Here is a 15,917-nt window from a genome sequence, read left to right as displayed (position 1 = left end):
TATCCACCTTCACTTTTTTTTTTTTTTTGTAATCTCTCTCAACAACTCTTTAGATGAAATATTCAACAGCACTTTATCTCCAAGAAAAATTGCCTCCGCATTGCATTTTTTTCTCTCTCTTACAACCCCTCAAATAGCTTTTCTGTTAATGCCTGGGCAGAAAGATTTTCACTCAACTTGACATAGATGCTGCTGTACTCATTTATACTGTACCGCCGAGGGAATATATAAATATACATCTCACACAGACACATCTCACACAGACACATCTCACACAGACACATCTCACACAGACACATCTCACACAAAGAGACTTAAGAAGTAGGAATATTTTATATCTGTTTAATTTATTTAATTTGACTTCAACACCATTCTGTTGACACAATTTTAGTAAAAACATAGTTGAATACTGATAATAATACATCAGGGTACTATAAAAACAGAACTGTATCTTACAATAAATCCTGCAAGTGGATTATAAATATGTCTAATTTACAACATGTAATTTTTTTCTCAGAGCAAGTGGAATTAATTATATCACAGAATGGTAGGACAGTTTTTCACCCCAGCAACAGTTACACTCCCCTACGTATTTATTTGGACAGTGAAGCTATCACTTTTAATTTGTCTCTATAGATGAAATGTATTACTTTTAATTTGTCTTATATGAGGCGACAGTACAGAAGGTCACCTTTTATCTGACACTATTTTCATATATATCTGTTTTACCGTTTAGAAATTAAAGCACTTTATGTATCTAGTCCCTCCATTTGAAGGTGTCATCATTATTTGTACAAATTCACTTAAATTGTATCCAATTTAGTCAAAAGTTTAGTATTTGGTCCCATCTTCCTAGCATGCAATGACTACATTAAGCTTGTGGCTCTATAAACTTGTTGGATGCATTTGCTGTTTGTTTTGGTTGTGGTTTCGGAATATGCTGTGGCCAGTAGAAATGAATGGTAAAACAATGTATTGTGTAATTCTGGTCACTTTAAGAATAGAACATGTTTCTGAAAATGTCTACGTTAATGTGGATGCTACCATGATTACAGATAATCATGAATGAATCATGAATAATCGATGAGTGAGAAAGTTAACCTCCCTGTTATTGTCATGTTTTGGGGGGGGTATGATCTTTGTGCCTCTGTAACATTCTTACTCACCATGATTCATGATTCATTCATGAATATCTGTAACCATGGTAACGTCCACATTAATGTAGAAGTGTTCAGAAACACATTCTATTCTTATTTACAATAAAAGTCACTCCAAAATACATTCATACATTCTTTTGACTAAATGTAATACACTTTAAGTGAATTTGTCCAAATACCTATGACACCTTCAAATAGAGGGATTAGACACAGTACATCAAAATGCATTCATTTCTAAACAGTATGAAAATACCCTCAAATAAAAGGTGACATTCTGGACTATTGCCTCGCTTAAAACTTGTTTTTTTTAAAAATCTCAAATCCAAAATGGTGCGGTTTAGAGACAAATATAAATTATAGCTTCACTGTCCAAATAAATATGTAGGGGAGTGTATATCTACTGTATTAGAGCAACATGAAGAAGACCCATCGAGAGGCTAGGAACCACTTGGTAACCAGGTTTACATATAAAATCAGGGTTTTACGTGATCATAAAGACGACTTGGACATTTTTATACAAAATAAATCTAAAGTTCATTAGACATTTTTCTATGCTATTATCCTACTTCAGAATCAGAAGGGTCTCACTATGTCAAAAATAAAGACATTTAACATTGTAGTCACCAGACCTGACATATAGCTATGTTTCTTGGCTGCGTCAGAAACTGAGGAGGGACGCTGTAAAATAGAGTGGCCAAATGATTTTTTATAGTCAGACGGGTAAAACCTTACAAATACATTAAATAAATGCTTTGGAATACCGTAGTACATGGACCAATTCAGGGGTAAATGTTACATGAATGAATTGTCATCATTTAGGAAAGCAAAAATGAATATAGAGTGAACATCATCGAAACGTACTGTTGCACCAGATACAGTACTTTATTGTGTGTCTTCACGTTTAATTGAACTAGTATTGCATTAAATGCCCTGAAGGTAGACTATTGAAGCACTTCACTAGCAAAAAATACAGACTATAGAATACCGCAGACTTTAATAATGAATCTGCCTCAGACAGTACCTACATCGGACTGGTTTTAAATGTGCACACGTCCTAATTCTTTAGTTATGCTTGATTGTCTCTCGAAAGGAAATATTTCTGTCTAATAGAGTATGAGTGAAAAGCACTTATCACTCTGAATACTACAGAAGCCTTTCCATTGCTAAAACAGGTTTGGATGTTACATGAAGATAATGACAAAACGACATGAAAAAAGTACTAGCTGAAATTAAAAGAAATGTTTCTTTGCTTCGTTGGAAGCAAAACATAAAATATATGATTGAATGAGCTGCAATGGGATGTGATGTCTCAAAACATGGGCTGCAATGGGATGTGATGTCTCAAAACATGAGCTGCAATGGGATGTGATGTCTCAAAACATGGGCTGCAATGGAATGTGGTGTCTCAAAACATGGGCTGCAATGGGATGTGATGTCTTAAAACATGAGCTGCAATGGGATGTGATGTCTTAAAACATGGGCTGCAATGGGATGTGATGTCTCAAAACATGGGCTGCAATGGGATGTGATGTCTTAAAACATGGGCTGCAATGGGATGTGATGTCTCAAAACATGGGCTGCAATGGGATGTGATGTCTTAAAACATGGGCTGCAATGGGATGTGATGTCTTAAAACATGGGCTGCAATGTTAATGTGATGTCTTAAAACATGGGCTGCAGTGGGATGTGATGTCTTAAAACATGGGCTGCAGTGGGATGACGGTGGGATGTGAATGTGACTGAAGCATGGAGGCAGGGAACATGGTTGGGCGGGGCATGGCGTGGAACGTCACTGCCATTGGGTGGTGGTGTAAACTGGGCGGGGCCACCACAGAGAGATGCGTTGTTGAGGTAACAAATGGAGGCGGTCCAGAGGTACACATCTCTGCTCCAATAGGCAGGCGGCTGACTGGGCCTGGCAGGACCTGGGGGAAGAGAGGGGGCTGGAGGTGATGGGGCAGGAGGTGAGGGGGCAGGAGGTGAGGGGGCAGGAAGACTGCATGGTGGTGGTGCTGGTGGTGTCGGATGGTGTGTCGGATGGTGATGGACCCACTAGGCATGGGAGACATGTGGACGGGGTGGAGCATGGCAGGACAGGAGGAGGACATGGGGACAGGAGACCCAGGCAGGACAGGCTTCATCTTCTCTGGGAACACCTGGTGCTGCTGACGTTGATGGATGATGTGTCTATGGGTCTGGATCTGAACGAGACAGTGGTGTTTCTCCATGCCATCAGACGGGTGCTGCGGATGGAAACTTGGAGGTCTGTGGTTGTGGTAGGGGCTAGCTGGTCTATGATAGGGACTACAAGGGCTGCCTGTAATGTCAGGGCCCTCCCTGATCCCTCTCTCCTCCTGAACCCTAACCCCAGGATGACACCTCTGATGCTGGGTATTACCCTGGGGAGGCTGGGGGCTGTGACACCTTTGGTGGTGGGGGTAGCTCTGGGGACTGTGTTGAAAGGACATGTCCAGACTCGCCTTCTGTATCTGAAACATCGGTGGAGGGATGAATGGCGGGGGAATCTCTCTCACACCCAGTGGGCTGACATGAGCTGCCACTGTCATGGTTTGTCTTGTTATACAATCGTGTCCATTGTTGTCCATTCCTAGATGACGTAACATGATCGGGAGAGAGACAGTGGGAGAGTTTGGGAGGCAAACTGTGATGTTTTTGTTTTCATTAGTAACACCGATTATTTCTGGGGGATTTGGGGGATAGTGTACAGGCTCAGGTTGAGAGGGAGAGGAGGAACAATCTTCTTTCACGCTGGGAACGTTGTTCTGAATCTGGAGCAGAGGAGAGCCTCCCATTGACTTACAGCTGTGCTCTACAGCCGGCTGACTCAGGGCACTACAGCTGTGCTCTACAGCCGGCTGACTCAGGGCACTACAGCTGTGCTCTACAGCCGGCTGACTCAGGGCACTGCAGCTGTGCTCTACAGCCGGCTGACTCAGGGCACTACAGCTGGCAAGTGGACCTTTTAGCACAGGGTATTCTACGGCTGTATTCACTAGATTCTCACTCTGGACGTTCAGCTTACATCTGCCACCAGACAGCACATCCAGAGGAGGGTCTGAGAAGTGAACACTGTGACCTACAGGAGGGTCTGAGATGTGAACACTGTGACCTACAGGAGGGTCTGAGAAGTGAACACTGTGACCTACAGGAGGGTCTGAGATGTGAACACTGTGACCTACAGGAGGGTCTGAGATGTGAACACTGTGACCTACAGGAGGGTCTGAGAAGTGAACACTGTGACCTACAGGAGGGTCTGAGATGTGAACACTGTGACCTACAGGAGGGTCTGAGATGTGAACACTGTGACCTACAGGAGGGTCTGAGATGTGAACACTGTGACCTACAGGAGGGTCTGAGATGTGAACAATGTGACCTACAGGAGGGTCTGAGATGTGAACACTGTGACGTACAGGAGGGTCTGAGATGTGAACACTGTGACCTACAGGAGGGTCTGAGATGAGAGGAGCGTAACTGGACCCTCTCTGTCTCTTCCTCAGTCTCCCCTTCCCACCACAGGAAACACAGCCAGACCAAGAGGACCCCTCCTCACCCATTGAACCCTCTGGCCCATTGGGCTCTACCATTACAGGTGACTGACACTGGGTGCATGGGCCCTGATGGTCAGGACCCTGCTCATCTTTATCAACCAAAGATGATGCTCTCCGTTTCCTTCTCAAGGATTGGCCGATACAACAGTCTTCAGCACAGCTCTCTGGTGAAAGGGATTTTGTCATGCTTGCTTTTTGGGTAATGGTCCTTGGGCTTTGTGGTGACAGATGTGTCATCACCATGGTTGGGTTTTGTCTAACAGCCCCAGCAGGGTTCTCTGGGCAGGGGTTGTCGTGGCTCTGTGAGCTCTGTGAGCCGTATCCTGCAGCGTTTCTCTGTTCTGTTGAAGGATCGACTGGGTCTCTTCTGCCGTCGCTCCCGAACACCTTTTCAGAATTCGTGGCGCCCTCATCAGAGAGGCTGAGGCTGCCCACTGATCCGTTTACCATGCCTGCTGTTTCCTGTCTGCTTCTCTCCTTCTCCCACTCCCTCTCCTCCCTCTCTCTCTCTCTCTCTTCCCTATCTCTCTTCTCCCTCTCTCTCTCCACCCTCTCTCGCTCCACACTCTCTCTCTCTTCCCTCTCTCTCTCCTCCCTATCTCTCTTCACCCTCTCTCTCTCCCTGTCCTCAGCGGCAGAGGGAGCAGCGTGGCCGCTGTCAGCCTGATTTTGAGGTGATTGCTTTGACTTCTCTAATGGCTGTGAAGTGGGGCCTCTAAATTGGCTATCAAGTCCTTCCCAACACTCAGACTGTCTCTGGAATTTGTTGCATTTCTCCGCATTGCTATCCACACCTCCATCCGTCTCCCTCGCTCCGTGCTTCTCTTCCTCCTCCTCATCCCCTCCTCTCCTCCTTCTCTTCCTCTTCTTGTGGCTCCTGTAATGGCATCTGTCTCTGGATTTCCATTTCTCGCCGCCCGCTGCTCTCTGGCCAGAATGAGTCTGACTTTTTGACTGACTACTAGATGTACAGCTGCTGTAGACACTGCTGTGTCTCTTCAGTCGCAAGCTGCAGCTGTCTGTGTCTGTGTCACTCATGTGGTGCTCACATATGAGACAACCCTTCCTCTCCGCTGCCTCCCTGTCGTCTCTGATGACATCATCATGGCTGTGATGGTCTGGCCTTGAGTAGCCATCTTTGTCGTGCTTGTTGTCTGTTGGTTCCTCAGAACAGAAAGAGGTTGAGCCGAAACACAACGCCTCAGATAACCTCAGCTCCGTCTTACTCTGACTGTCACCGACGCTAACCTTCGCCCTGCTCTGCGAAAGATGCGAGGCCTTAAAGTCAAAATGGAGGGGGTTGCAACTGTAGGTGAGACGGGGCTCTGTCCTGGTGAAGGTCAGCATCTCTGAAGGCCACTGGAGAACAGTGTTTCCATCTCTGCTGAGCACAGAGAAGAACGGCTGGATGGGCTTGGTGAAAGGACACGACAGGGTCTTCATCGCCGTAATGTCTTCTCCTTCCTCTTCCTCTCTTACAGTCCCAGGACACTGAGAGGACTGAGAGAACTGAGAGGAGGAGGAGTGGTTCTCAGGGGGACCATCAGAACTGGCGATGACCTCTGAAGAGGAACTGCTAATGGAGGAGTTTTCTTCCCCCGAGACACTCCTTTCTACTACATGATCTTGTTGGTGTTTGCTTGTTTCCGGCTCGGCCTCTGTTGGGCTCTTTATCTGAGTTTCCTCAGAGTTCTGTGTATCTAGTACTGTGTCTGGGTCGTCTGTGGGAATGCGACAAGGGGAGGCAGGTAATTGGGAGACAGAGGACACATAAGGTCTGGCCATATCCTCAGAGTTAACTAGCACAGAACACAGATGTGAGGCCGGTGGTGGCATGGGGATGTCAGACCTGGACAGTGTATCTGATGACCTCTGGCTCCCCTCACAAACACTGTTTGGGCTGAGATCACCAGGCTGAGTGCCAATAGCCTCCACACCCCCAAAACCCCGTCCTTTCTCCTCTGCAGTGGGTGAAACGGGGATGTTCATCTCAACGAGGGGAATTCTGAGCTTCTGTGTCCTGATACGTTCTTTGGAACCCTCCTCTGTGTTCTCACAGAACACCGCCGCTGCGGATTCCAGCTTCACCGATGCTTTCTTTGGGAAGGAGAATGAGAAGGCGATTTTGTGCCTTTTGTAAGTTTGTTTCTTGGCCTTGCCGTTGTAGGGCCAGTACAGTGTCTGCTGGGTCTTGCTGTTGGAGGCCACACCAGTGCTGGTGCTGGTGGTGTGGTTGTGGGTCCCTGTCTCCAGCACTGTGGAGTTGTGGGTCTCTTCTGACAGTCCATCGGTACAGCTCTCTCTGAAACTGGCCTCCACTGCTACAGTAGTAGACTTGAACTTCGGGCCACTGCCTGGTGCACTGAAATAAAAATAAAAAAAACATTTGAATGAATATCTGCAAGTAAGTCCATATTCATATGTGCATGTTACTCAGTTCTTAAGCGCAAATCTCTAAATGATATTAATGCTCATGATTCATGTGGATATATCTCAAGCAAGGAATCATCACTAGACTGCTGCATACAGTACAATTATACCGTGTATACAGTACCTAAAAAAAAAAAACAGTAAACACTCTAAAAAAATTAGGGGTTCAACAAGGGTTCTTCTAAGATCCTCAAAGTTCTTCGGAGAACCTTAGGGTTCTTGGCACTGAAAATTGCCCCCAAAAGGTTCTTCCAAGAACCCCATAGGAGGTGGGGTTCATCAAGGAACCTCCTTAGTTGGTGGGGGTTCTAGTAGGAACCTAACTGCCCAACTGAAACATTTGGATTTGAATTTGCAGCAGGTGCAGGCACTTAACTGAAAAATGTAAAGATCTCCTCAATTTAAGGTAAGGTTTGTCCCTTGTATGATCTAAATTGATATTGTTTTAATGATGATACCATCTATCTTTTCATATTTGTGCAAATCTTTCTGAACAGAAAATAGACACAATTCAATGGATATCAATCAACAAAGAGGTAAGAATATGTAGGCTATAAGAATATGTTGAAGGATAGCTGAATTGGGTGCAGATGACTGAACTGCTCACTTTTGTGTTTGTGTCTGCAGGTATACAGACGAGGAGGCATACAAAGGTATGTCAATTGGTATTGGTATGTTATGCAGAGCACATGTACCATCGTCCCCCTTACCTCTTCAATGAAAATCCCATATGCCTCTACATTATGGACAAAGTACAGTCCATTCAGAAAGTATTTAGACCCCTTGACTTTTTCCACATTTTGTTACGTTACAGCCTTATCCTAAAATGGATTAAATTGTAATCTACACACAATACCCCATAATGACAAAGTTAAAACATATTTATATACACTACCAGTCAAAAGTTTGGACACACCTACTCAATCAAGGGTTTTTCTTTATTTGTATTATTTTTTTACATTGTAGAATAATAGTGAAGACATCAAAACTATGAAATAACACATATGGAATCATGTAGTAACCAAAAAAGTACTAAACAAATTAAAATATATTTTATATTTGAGATTCTTCAAATAGCCACCATTTGCCGTGATGACAGCTTTGCACACTCTTGGCATTCTCTCAACCAGCTTCATGAGGTAGTCACCTGGAATGCATTTCAATTAACAAGTATGCCTTGTTAAAAGTTATTTTGTGGAAATTATGTTCTTCGTAATGCGTTTGAGCCAATCAGTTGTGTTGTGACAAGGTAGGGGGGGTATTCAGAAGATAGCCCTATTTGGTAAAAGACCAAGTCCATATTATGGCAGGAACAGCTCAAATAAGCAAAGAGAAACCACAGTCCCATCATTACTTTAAGACATGAAGGTCAGTCAATACACACCATTTCAAGAACTTTGAAAGTTTCTTCAGGTGCAGTCGCAAAAATCATCAAGCGCTATAGTGAAACTGGCTCTCATGAGGACCGCCACAGGAATGGAAGACCCAGAGTTACCTCTGCTGCAGAGGATAAGTTCATTAGAGATACCAGCCTCAGAAATTGCAGCCAAAATAAATAAATAACAGACACATCTCAACATCAACTGTTCAGAGGAGACTGTGTGAATCAGGCCTTCATGGTCGAATTGCTGCAAAGAAACCACTACTAAAGGACACCAATAATAAGAAGAGACTTGCTTGGGCCAAGAAACACTTGTTGGAAATCTGTCCTTTGGTCTGATGAGTCCAAATTTGAGATTTTTGGTTCCAACCGCCGTGTCTTTGTGAGACGCAGAGTAGGTGAACGGATGACTTCCGCATGTGTGGTTCCCACCGTGAAGCATGGAGGAGGAGGTGTTATGGTGTGCGGGTGCTTTGCTGGTGATACTGTCTGTGATTTATTTAGAATTCAAGGCACACTTAACGAGCATGGCTATCATAGCATTCTGCAGCGATACGCCATCCCATCTGGTTTGCGCTTAGTGGGACTATCATTTGTTTTTCAACAGGACAATGACCCAAAACACACCTCCAGGCTGTGTAAGGGATGACCTGGCCTCCACAATCACCTGACATCAACCCAATTGAGATGGTTTGGGAGAAGTTGGACCGCAGAGTGAAGGAAAAGCAGCCAACAAGTGCTCAGCATATGTGGGAACTCCTTCAAGACTGTTGGAAAAACATTCCAGGTGAAGCAGGCTGAGAGAATGCCAAGAGTGTGCAAAGCTGTCATCAAGGCAAAGGGTGGCTACTTTAAAGAATCTCAAATATAACATATATTTTGATTTGTTTAACACTTTTTTGGTTACTACATGATTCCATATGTGTTATTTCATAGTTTTTATGTATTCACTATTATTCTACAATGTAGAAAATAGTAAAAATAAAGAAAAACCCTTGAATGAGTAGGTGTGTCAAACTTTTGACTGGTGGCGTAAGTATTCAGACCCTTTACTCAGTACTTTGTTGAAGCACCTTTGGCAGCCTTGAGTCTTCTTGGGTATGACACTACAAGCTTGGCACAACTGTATTTGGGGAGTTTCTCCCATTCTTCTCTGCAGATCCTCTCAAGCTCTGTCAGGTTGGATGGGGAGCGTCGCTGCACAGCTATTTTCAGGTCTCTCCAGAGATGTTCGATCGGGTTCAAGTCCGGGCTAGGCCACTCAAGGACATTCAGATTCTTGTCCCGAAACCACTCCTGTGTTGTCCTAGCTGTGTGCTTAGGGTTGTTGTCCTGTTGGAAGGTGAACCTTCGCCCCAGTCTGAGGTCCTGAGCGCTCTGGAGCAGGTTTTCATCAAGGATTTCTCTGTACTTTGCTTCGTTCATCTTTCCCTCAATCCTGACTAGTCTCCTAGTCTCTGCCGCTGAAATCATCCCCACAGCATGATGCTGCCACCACCATGCTTCACCATAGGGATGGTGCCAGGTTTCATCCAAACGTGACGCTTGTCATTCAGGCCAAAGAGTTAAATCTTGGTTTCATCAGACCAGAGAATCTTGTTTCTCATGGTCTGAGAGTCTTTAGGTGCCTTTTGGCAAACTCCAAGCGGGCAGTCATGTGCCTTTTACTGAGGAGTGGCTTCCGTCTGGCCACTCTACCATAAAGGCCTGATTGGTGGAGTGCTGCAGAGATGGTTGTTCTTCTGGAAGATTCTCCCATCTCCACAGAGGAACTCTGGAGCTCCTTCAGAGTGACCATTGGGTTCTTGGTCACCTCCCTGACCAAGGCCCTTCTCCCCCGATTGCTCAGTTTGACTGGGCGGCCAGCTCTAGGAAGAGTCTTGGTGGTTCCAAACTTCTTCCATTTAAGAATGATGGAGGCCACTGTGTTCTTGTGGACCTTCAATGCTGAATAAATGTTTTGGTGTCCTTCCCCAGTTCTGTGCCTCTACACAATCCTGTCTCGGAGCTCTATGGACAATTCCTTCGACCTCATGGCTTGGTTTTGGTCTGAGATGCACTGTCTACTGTGGGACCTTATATAGACAGCTGTGTGCCTTTCTAAATCATGTCCAATCTATTTGAATTTACCACAGGTGGACTCCAATCAAGTTGTAGAAACATCTCGAGGATGATCAATGGAAACAGGATGTACCTGAGCTCAATTTCGAGTCTCATAGCAACAGGTCTGAATACTTATACAGAGGGGGGAAAAAGTATTTAGTCAGCCACCAATTGTGCAAGTTCTCCCACTTAAAAAGATGAGAGAGGCCTGTAATTTTCATCATAGGTACACGTCAACTATGACAGACAAAATGAGAAAAGAAATCCAGAAAATCACATTGTAGGATTTTTTATGAATTTATTTGCAAATTATGGTGGAAAATAAGTATTTGGTCAATAACAAAAGTTTCTCAATACTTTGTTATATACCCTTTGTTGGCAATGACACAGGTCAAACGTTTTCTGTAAGTCTTCACAAGGTTTTCACACACTGTGGCTGGTATTTTGGCCCATTCCTCCATGCAGATCTCCTCTAGAGCAGTGATGTTTTGGGGCTGTCGCTGGGCAACACGGACTTTCAACTCCCTCCAAAGATGTTCTATGGGGTTGAGATCTGGAGACTGGCTAGGCCACTCCAGGACCTTGAAATGCTTCTTACAAAGCCACTCCTTCGTTGCCCGGGCGGTGTGTTTGGGATCATTGTCATGCTGAAAGACACAGCCACGTTTAATCTTCAATGCCCTTGCTGATGGGAAGGAGGTTTTCACTCAAAATCTCACGATACATGGCCCCATTCATTCTTTCCTTTACACGGATCAGTCAGTCCTGGTCCCTTTGCAGAAAAACAGCCCCAAAGCATGATGTTTCCACCCCCATGCTTCACAGTAGGTATGGTGTTCTTTGGATGCAACTCAGCATTCTTTGTCCTCCAAACACGACGAGTTGAGTTTTTACCAAAAAGTTATATTTTGGTTTCATCTGACCATATGACATTCTCCCAATCCTCTTCTGGATCATCCAAATGCACTCTAGCAAACTTCAGACGGGCCTGGACATGTACTGGCTTAAGCAGGGGGACACGTCTGGCACTGCAGGATTTGAGTCCCTGGTGGCGTAGTGTGTTACTGATGGTAGGCTTTGTTACTTTGGTCCCAGCTCTCTGCAGGTCATTCACTAGGTCCCCCCGTGTGGTTCTGGGATTTTTGCTCACCGTTCTTGTGATCATTTTGACCCCACAGGGTGAGATCTTGCGTGGAGCCCCCGATCGAGGGAGATTATCAGTGGTCTTGTATGTCTTCCATTTCCTAATAATTGCTCCCACAGTTGATTTCTTCAAACCAAGCTGCTTACCTATTGCAGATTCAGTCTTCCCAGCCTGGTGCAGGTCTACAATTTTGTTTCTGGTGTCCTTTGACAGCTCTTTGGTCTTGGCCATTGTGGAGTTTGGAGTGTGACTGTTTGAGGTTGTGGACAGGTGTCTTTTATACTGATAACAAGTTCAAACAGGTGCCATTAATACAGGTAACGAGTGGAGGACAGAGGAGCCTCTTAAAGAAGAAGTTACAGGTCTGTGAGAGCCAGAAATCTTGCTTGTTTGTAGGTGACCAAATACTTATTTTCCACCATAATTTGCAAATAAATTCATTAAAAATCCTACAATGTGATTTTCTGGATTTTTTCTCTCAATTTGTCTGTCATAGTTGAAGTGTACCTATGATGAAAATTACAGGCCTCTCTCATCTTTTTAAGTGGGAGAACTTGCACAATTGGTGGCTGACTAAATACTTTTTTTCCCCACTGTATATACTTATATATTGCAAAAATATTTAAAAAACTGTTTTTGCTTCGTCATTATGCTGTATTGTGTGTAGATTGATGAGGAAAAATATATTTTTTATTCGTTTTAGAATAATTCTGTAACTTTAAATGGTCTGAATACTTTCCGAATGCTCTGTATACTCAGCGGTAAAAGATGGTTGAAATTATAAATATACCCAGTGGGAAAAGATGGTTAAAACTATAAATATACCCGGAAGGAAAAGAGGGTTTGAATTATAAATATACCCAGCGGGAAAAGATGGTTAAAATTATAAATATACCCGGAGGGAAAAGATGGTTGGAAATTAGAAATATACCCAGCGTGAAAAGATGGTTGAAATGATTCTATTCCAACCAATTTAAAAACAGAAACGACATCATTACAACCAGAAGATGTTCTGTCTGACTATTAGCTGTGTTCTGACTAAATGTCATGAACTATTAGACATTATTTGGACCAATGACTGTAACCACATCCTGGTGGCATGTTAATGGTGTTATGGTACCCACCATTGGACCTCTCTGCGTTGTTCGGCCAGCTCATGTAACCTCCGGAGTGCTCTCTCCTGTTTCCGCTCATCCTTCCTGGTCTTAGAGGCCACGTTCCGGGCAAACTCTCTCTGCTTCAGCTCCTTCAGCCGCTGTGGATGGCAAAGAACACATATTCAATTTGATATCCCCACCATCTCTAGATATCTCTAAGGGTGTGTCACAAATATCACCCTATTTCCTCTATACTGGATTAGTTTTGACCAGGGCTCAAGTAGTGCACTATATCGGACAGAGAATGCCTAAATCTTCTGTTTAGCGCCTGATTATCTCTCTCCAAACAATCTACATCTACTCTAGCACTCATGGTGAGGGAAAAAAGTATTTGATCCCCTGCTGATTTTGTATGTTTGCCCACTGACAAAGACATGATCAGTCTATAATTAGTTTAGTAGTTAGGTGTATTTGAACAGTGAGAGACAGAAATAACAACAACAAAATCCAGAAAAACGCATGTCAAAAATGTTATCAATTGATTTGCATTTTAATGAGGGAAATAAGTATTTGACCCCTCTGCAAAACATGACTTAGTACTTGCACACATCTCAGGAGGGATTTTGTCCCACTCCTCTTTGCAGATCTTCTCCAAGTCATTAAGGTTTTGAGGCTGACGTTTGGCAACTCGAACCTTCAGCTCCCTCCACAGATTTTCTATGGGATTAAGGTCTGGAGACTGGCTAGGCCACTCCAGGACCTTAATGTGCTTCTTCTTGAGCCACTCCTTTGTTGCCTTGGCCGTGTGTTTTGGGTCATTGTCATGCTGGAATACCCATCCACGACCCATTTTCAAAGCCCTGGCTGAGGGAAGGAGGTTCTCACCCAAGATTTGACGGTACATGGCCCCATCCATCGTCCCTTTGATGCGGTGAAGTTATCCTGTCCCCTTAGCAGAAAAACACCTCCAAAGCATAATGTTTCCACCTCCATGTTTGACGGTGGGGATGGTGTTCTTGGGGTCATAGGCAGCATTCCTCCTCCTCCAAACACGGCGAGTTGAGTTGATGCCAAAGAGCTCGATTTTGGTCTCATCTGAGCACAACACTTTCACCCAGTTCTCCTCTGAATCATTCAGATGTTCATTGGCAAACTTCAGACGGGCCTGTATATGCGTTTCTTGAGCAGGGGGACCTTGCGGGCGCTGCAGGATTTCAGTCCTTCACGGCGTAGTGTGTTACCAATTGTTTTCTTGGTGACTATGGTCCCAGCTGCCTTGAGATCATTGACAAGATCCTCCCGTGTAGTTCTGGGCTGATTCCTCACCGTTCTCATGATCATTGCAACTCCACGAGGTGAGATCTTGCATGGAGCCCCAGGCCGAGGGAGATTGACAGTTATTTTGTGTTTCTTCCATTTGCGAATAATCGCACCAACTGTTGTCACCTTCTCACCAAGCTGCTTGGCGATGGTCTTGTAGCCCATTCCAGCCGTGTAGGTTTACAATCTTGACCCTGACATCATTGGAGAGCTCTTTGGTCTTGGCCATGGTGGAGAGTTTTTGGAATCTGATTGATTGATTGCTTCTGTGGATAGGTGTCTTTTATACGGGTAACAAGCTGAGATTAGGAGCACTCCCTTTAAAGATTGTGCTCCTAATCTCAGCTCGTTACCTGTATAAAAGACACCTGGGAGCCAGAAATCTTTCTGATTGAGAGGGGGTCAAATACTTATTTCCCTCATTAAAATGCAAATTTATTTATTTAGATTTTTGACATGCGTTTTTCTGGATATTTTTGTTGATATTCTGTCTCTCACTGTTCAAATAAACCTGCCATTAAAATTATAGACTGATCATTTCTTTGTCAGTGGGCAAACTTACAAAATCAGCAGGGCATCAAATACTTTTTTCCCTCACTATAAATGGAAAAGGGTGCATCTAATCTAGCACTATGTAGGGGATAATGATATTTTATTGTATTACTATTTACTTTTATTTGTGCTCATTTGTCCTACTTTTGAACTCTGCATTGTTGGTTAAGGGCTTGTAAGTAAGCATTTCACAGTAAAGTCTACGTCTGTTGTATTCGGCGCATGTGACAAATAAAATTGTATTTGATTATTTGAAAAGGGTGCCTAAAAAGGAGCATCTTATCTAGCACTATATATGGAAAAGGGAGCATCTTATCTAGCACTATATATGGAAAAAGGAGCATCTTATCTAGCACTATATATGGAAAAAGGTTAATCTTATCTAGCACTATATGTGGAAAAAGGTTAATCTTATCTAGCACTATATGTGGAAAAAGGTTAATCTTATCTAGCACTATATATGGAAAAAGGTTAATCTACAGTATCCATGAAATCTCTAGATATCTGTATATCTCTACATCTATCTATGGAGTAGAGGGACTCCTCCATGTCTAAGTAACTCAGCTGAGTAGTTATCCTCTGAGACTGTCCTTCTTTTCTCCTCAGCTCTACAAGACTGTTGTTTTAACAGACTGGGTATCTATCTTGGTATGTCATGGATTCAACAGTATAATGCACTAGCAGCACAGATTAAAAGTCCATTCAGATCAACTATGGAAGGTATTAAAGGTGTCTTCACACCACTGTTACGCTTCATCAAACCTATTTTCTGCACAAACGAAAACTGGCTTCAGATGTGGCCGCTAAACTCCATGAAATTGGCCCATTTTACATCTCAGATCAAACTCACTGATATTAATTTGAATTTGCTTGCACTGTCTGAATACGTTTGTGTTTCTGAGGGGCCGGGAGAGGAGAGATGGAAACAGTATTTTCCTATGTCATGTTGACTACATTGTACAGTGCCTTCGGAAAGTATTCAGACCCCTTGACTTTTCCCACATTTTGTTACGTTACAGCCTTATTCTAAAATGGATTAAATTGTTCTTCTCATCAATCTACACACAACATCCCACAATGACAAAGCAAAAACAGGTTTTTATATATTTTTTTGCTAATTTATAAAAAATAAATAATGGAAATATTACATTTACGTAAGTATTC

At 43.6% G+C, this 15,917-nt stretch overlaps 1 protein-coding gene across 1 annotated transcript in view; it reads right to left on the bottom strand.

Moving 5' to 3' along the window:
- Window positions 1–326: 326 nt before the first annotated feature.
- The window catches only part of LOC121536368 (zinc finger protein 804A), a 172,592-nt gene continuing 157,001 nt past the window's right edge, over window positions 327–15,917 (bottom strand). The window contains exons 3-5 of the mRNA XM_041843639.2: window positions 12,909–13,039; window positions 5,291–7,088; window positions 327–5,257 (exon numbers count right to left, since the gene is read on the bottom strand). Coding sequence (XP_041699573.2) covers window positions 2,852–5,257; window positions 5,291–7,088; window positions 12,909–13,039 — 4,335 coding nt within the window. The 3' untranslated portion in view covers window positions 327–2,851. The remainder of the gene's footprint in view (window positions 5,258–5,290; window positions 7,089–12,908; window positions 13,040–15,917) is intronic.

The sequence above is a fragment of the Coregonus clupeaformis genome, chromosome 23, assembly GCF_020615455.1.
Source record: "Coregonus clupeaformis isolate EN_2021a chromosome 23, ASM2061545v1, whole genome shotgun sequence".
NCBI lineage: Eukaryota > Metazoa > Chordata > Actinopteri > Salmoniformes > Salmonidae > Coregonus > Coregonus clupeaformis.
The sequence above is the reverse complement of the archived record's forward strand: the minus strand, read 5'-3'. Positions and strand labels throughout refer to the sequence as shown.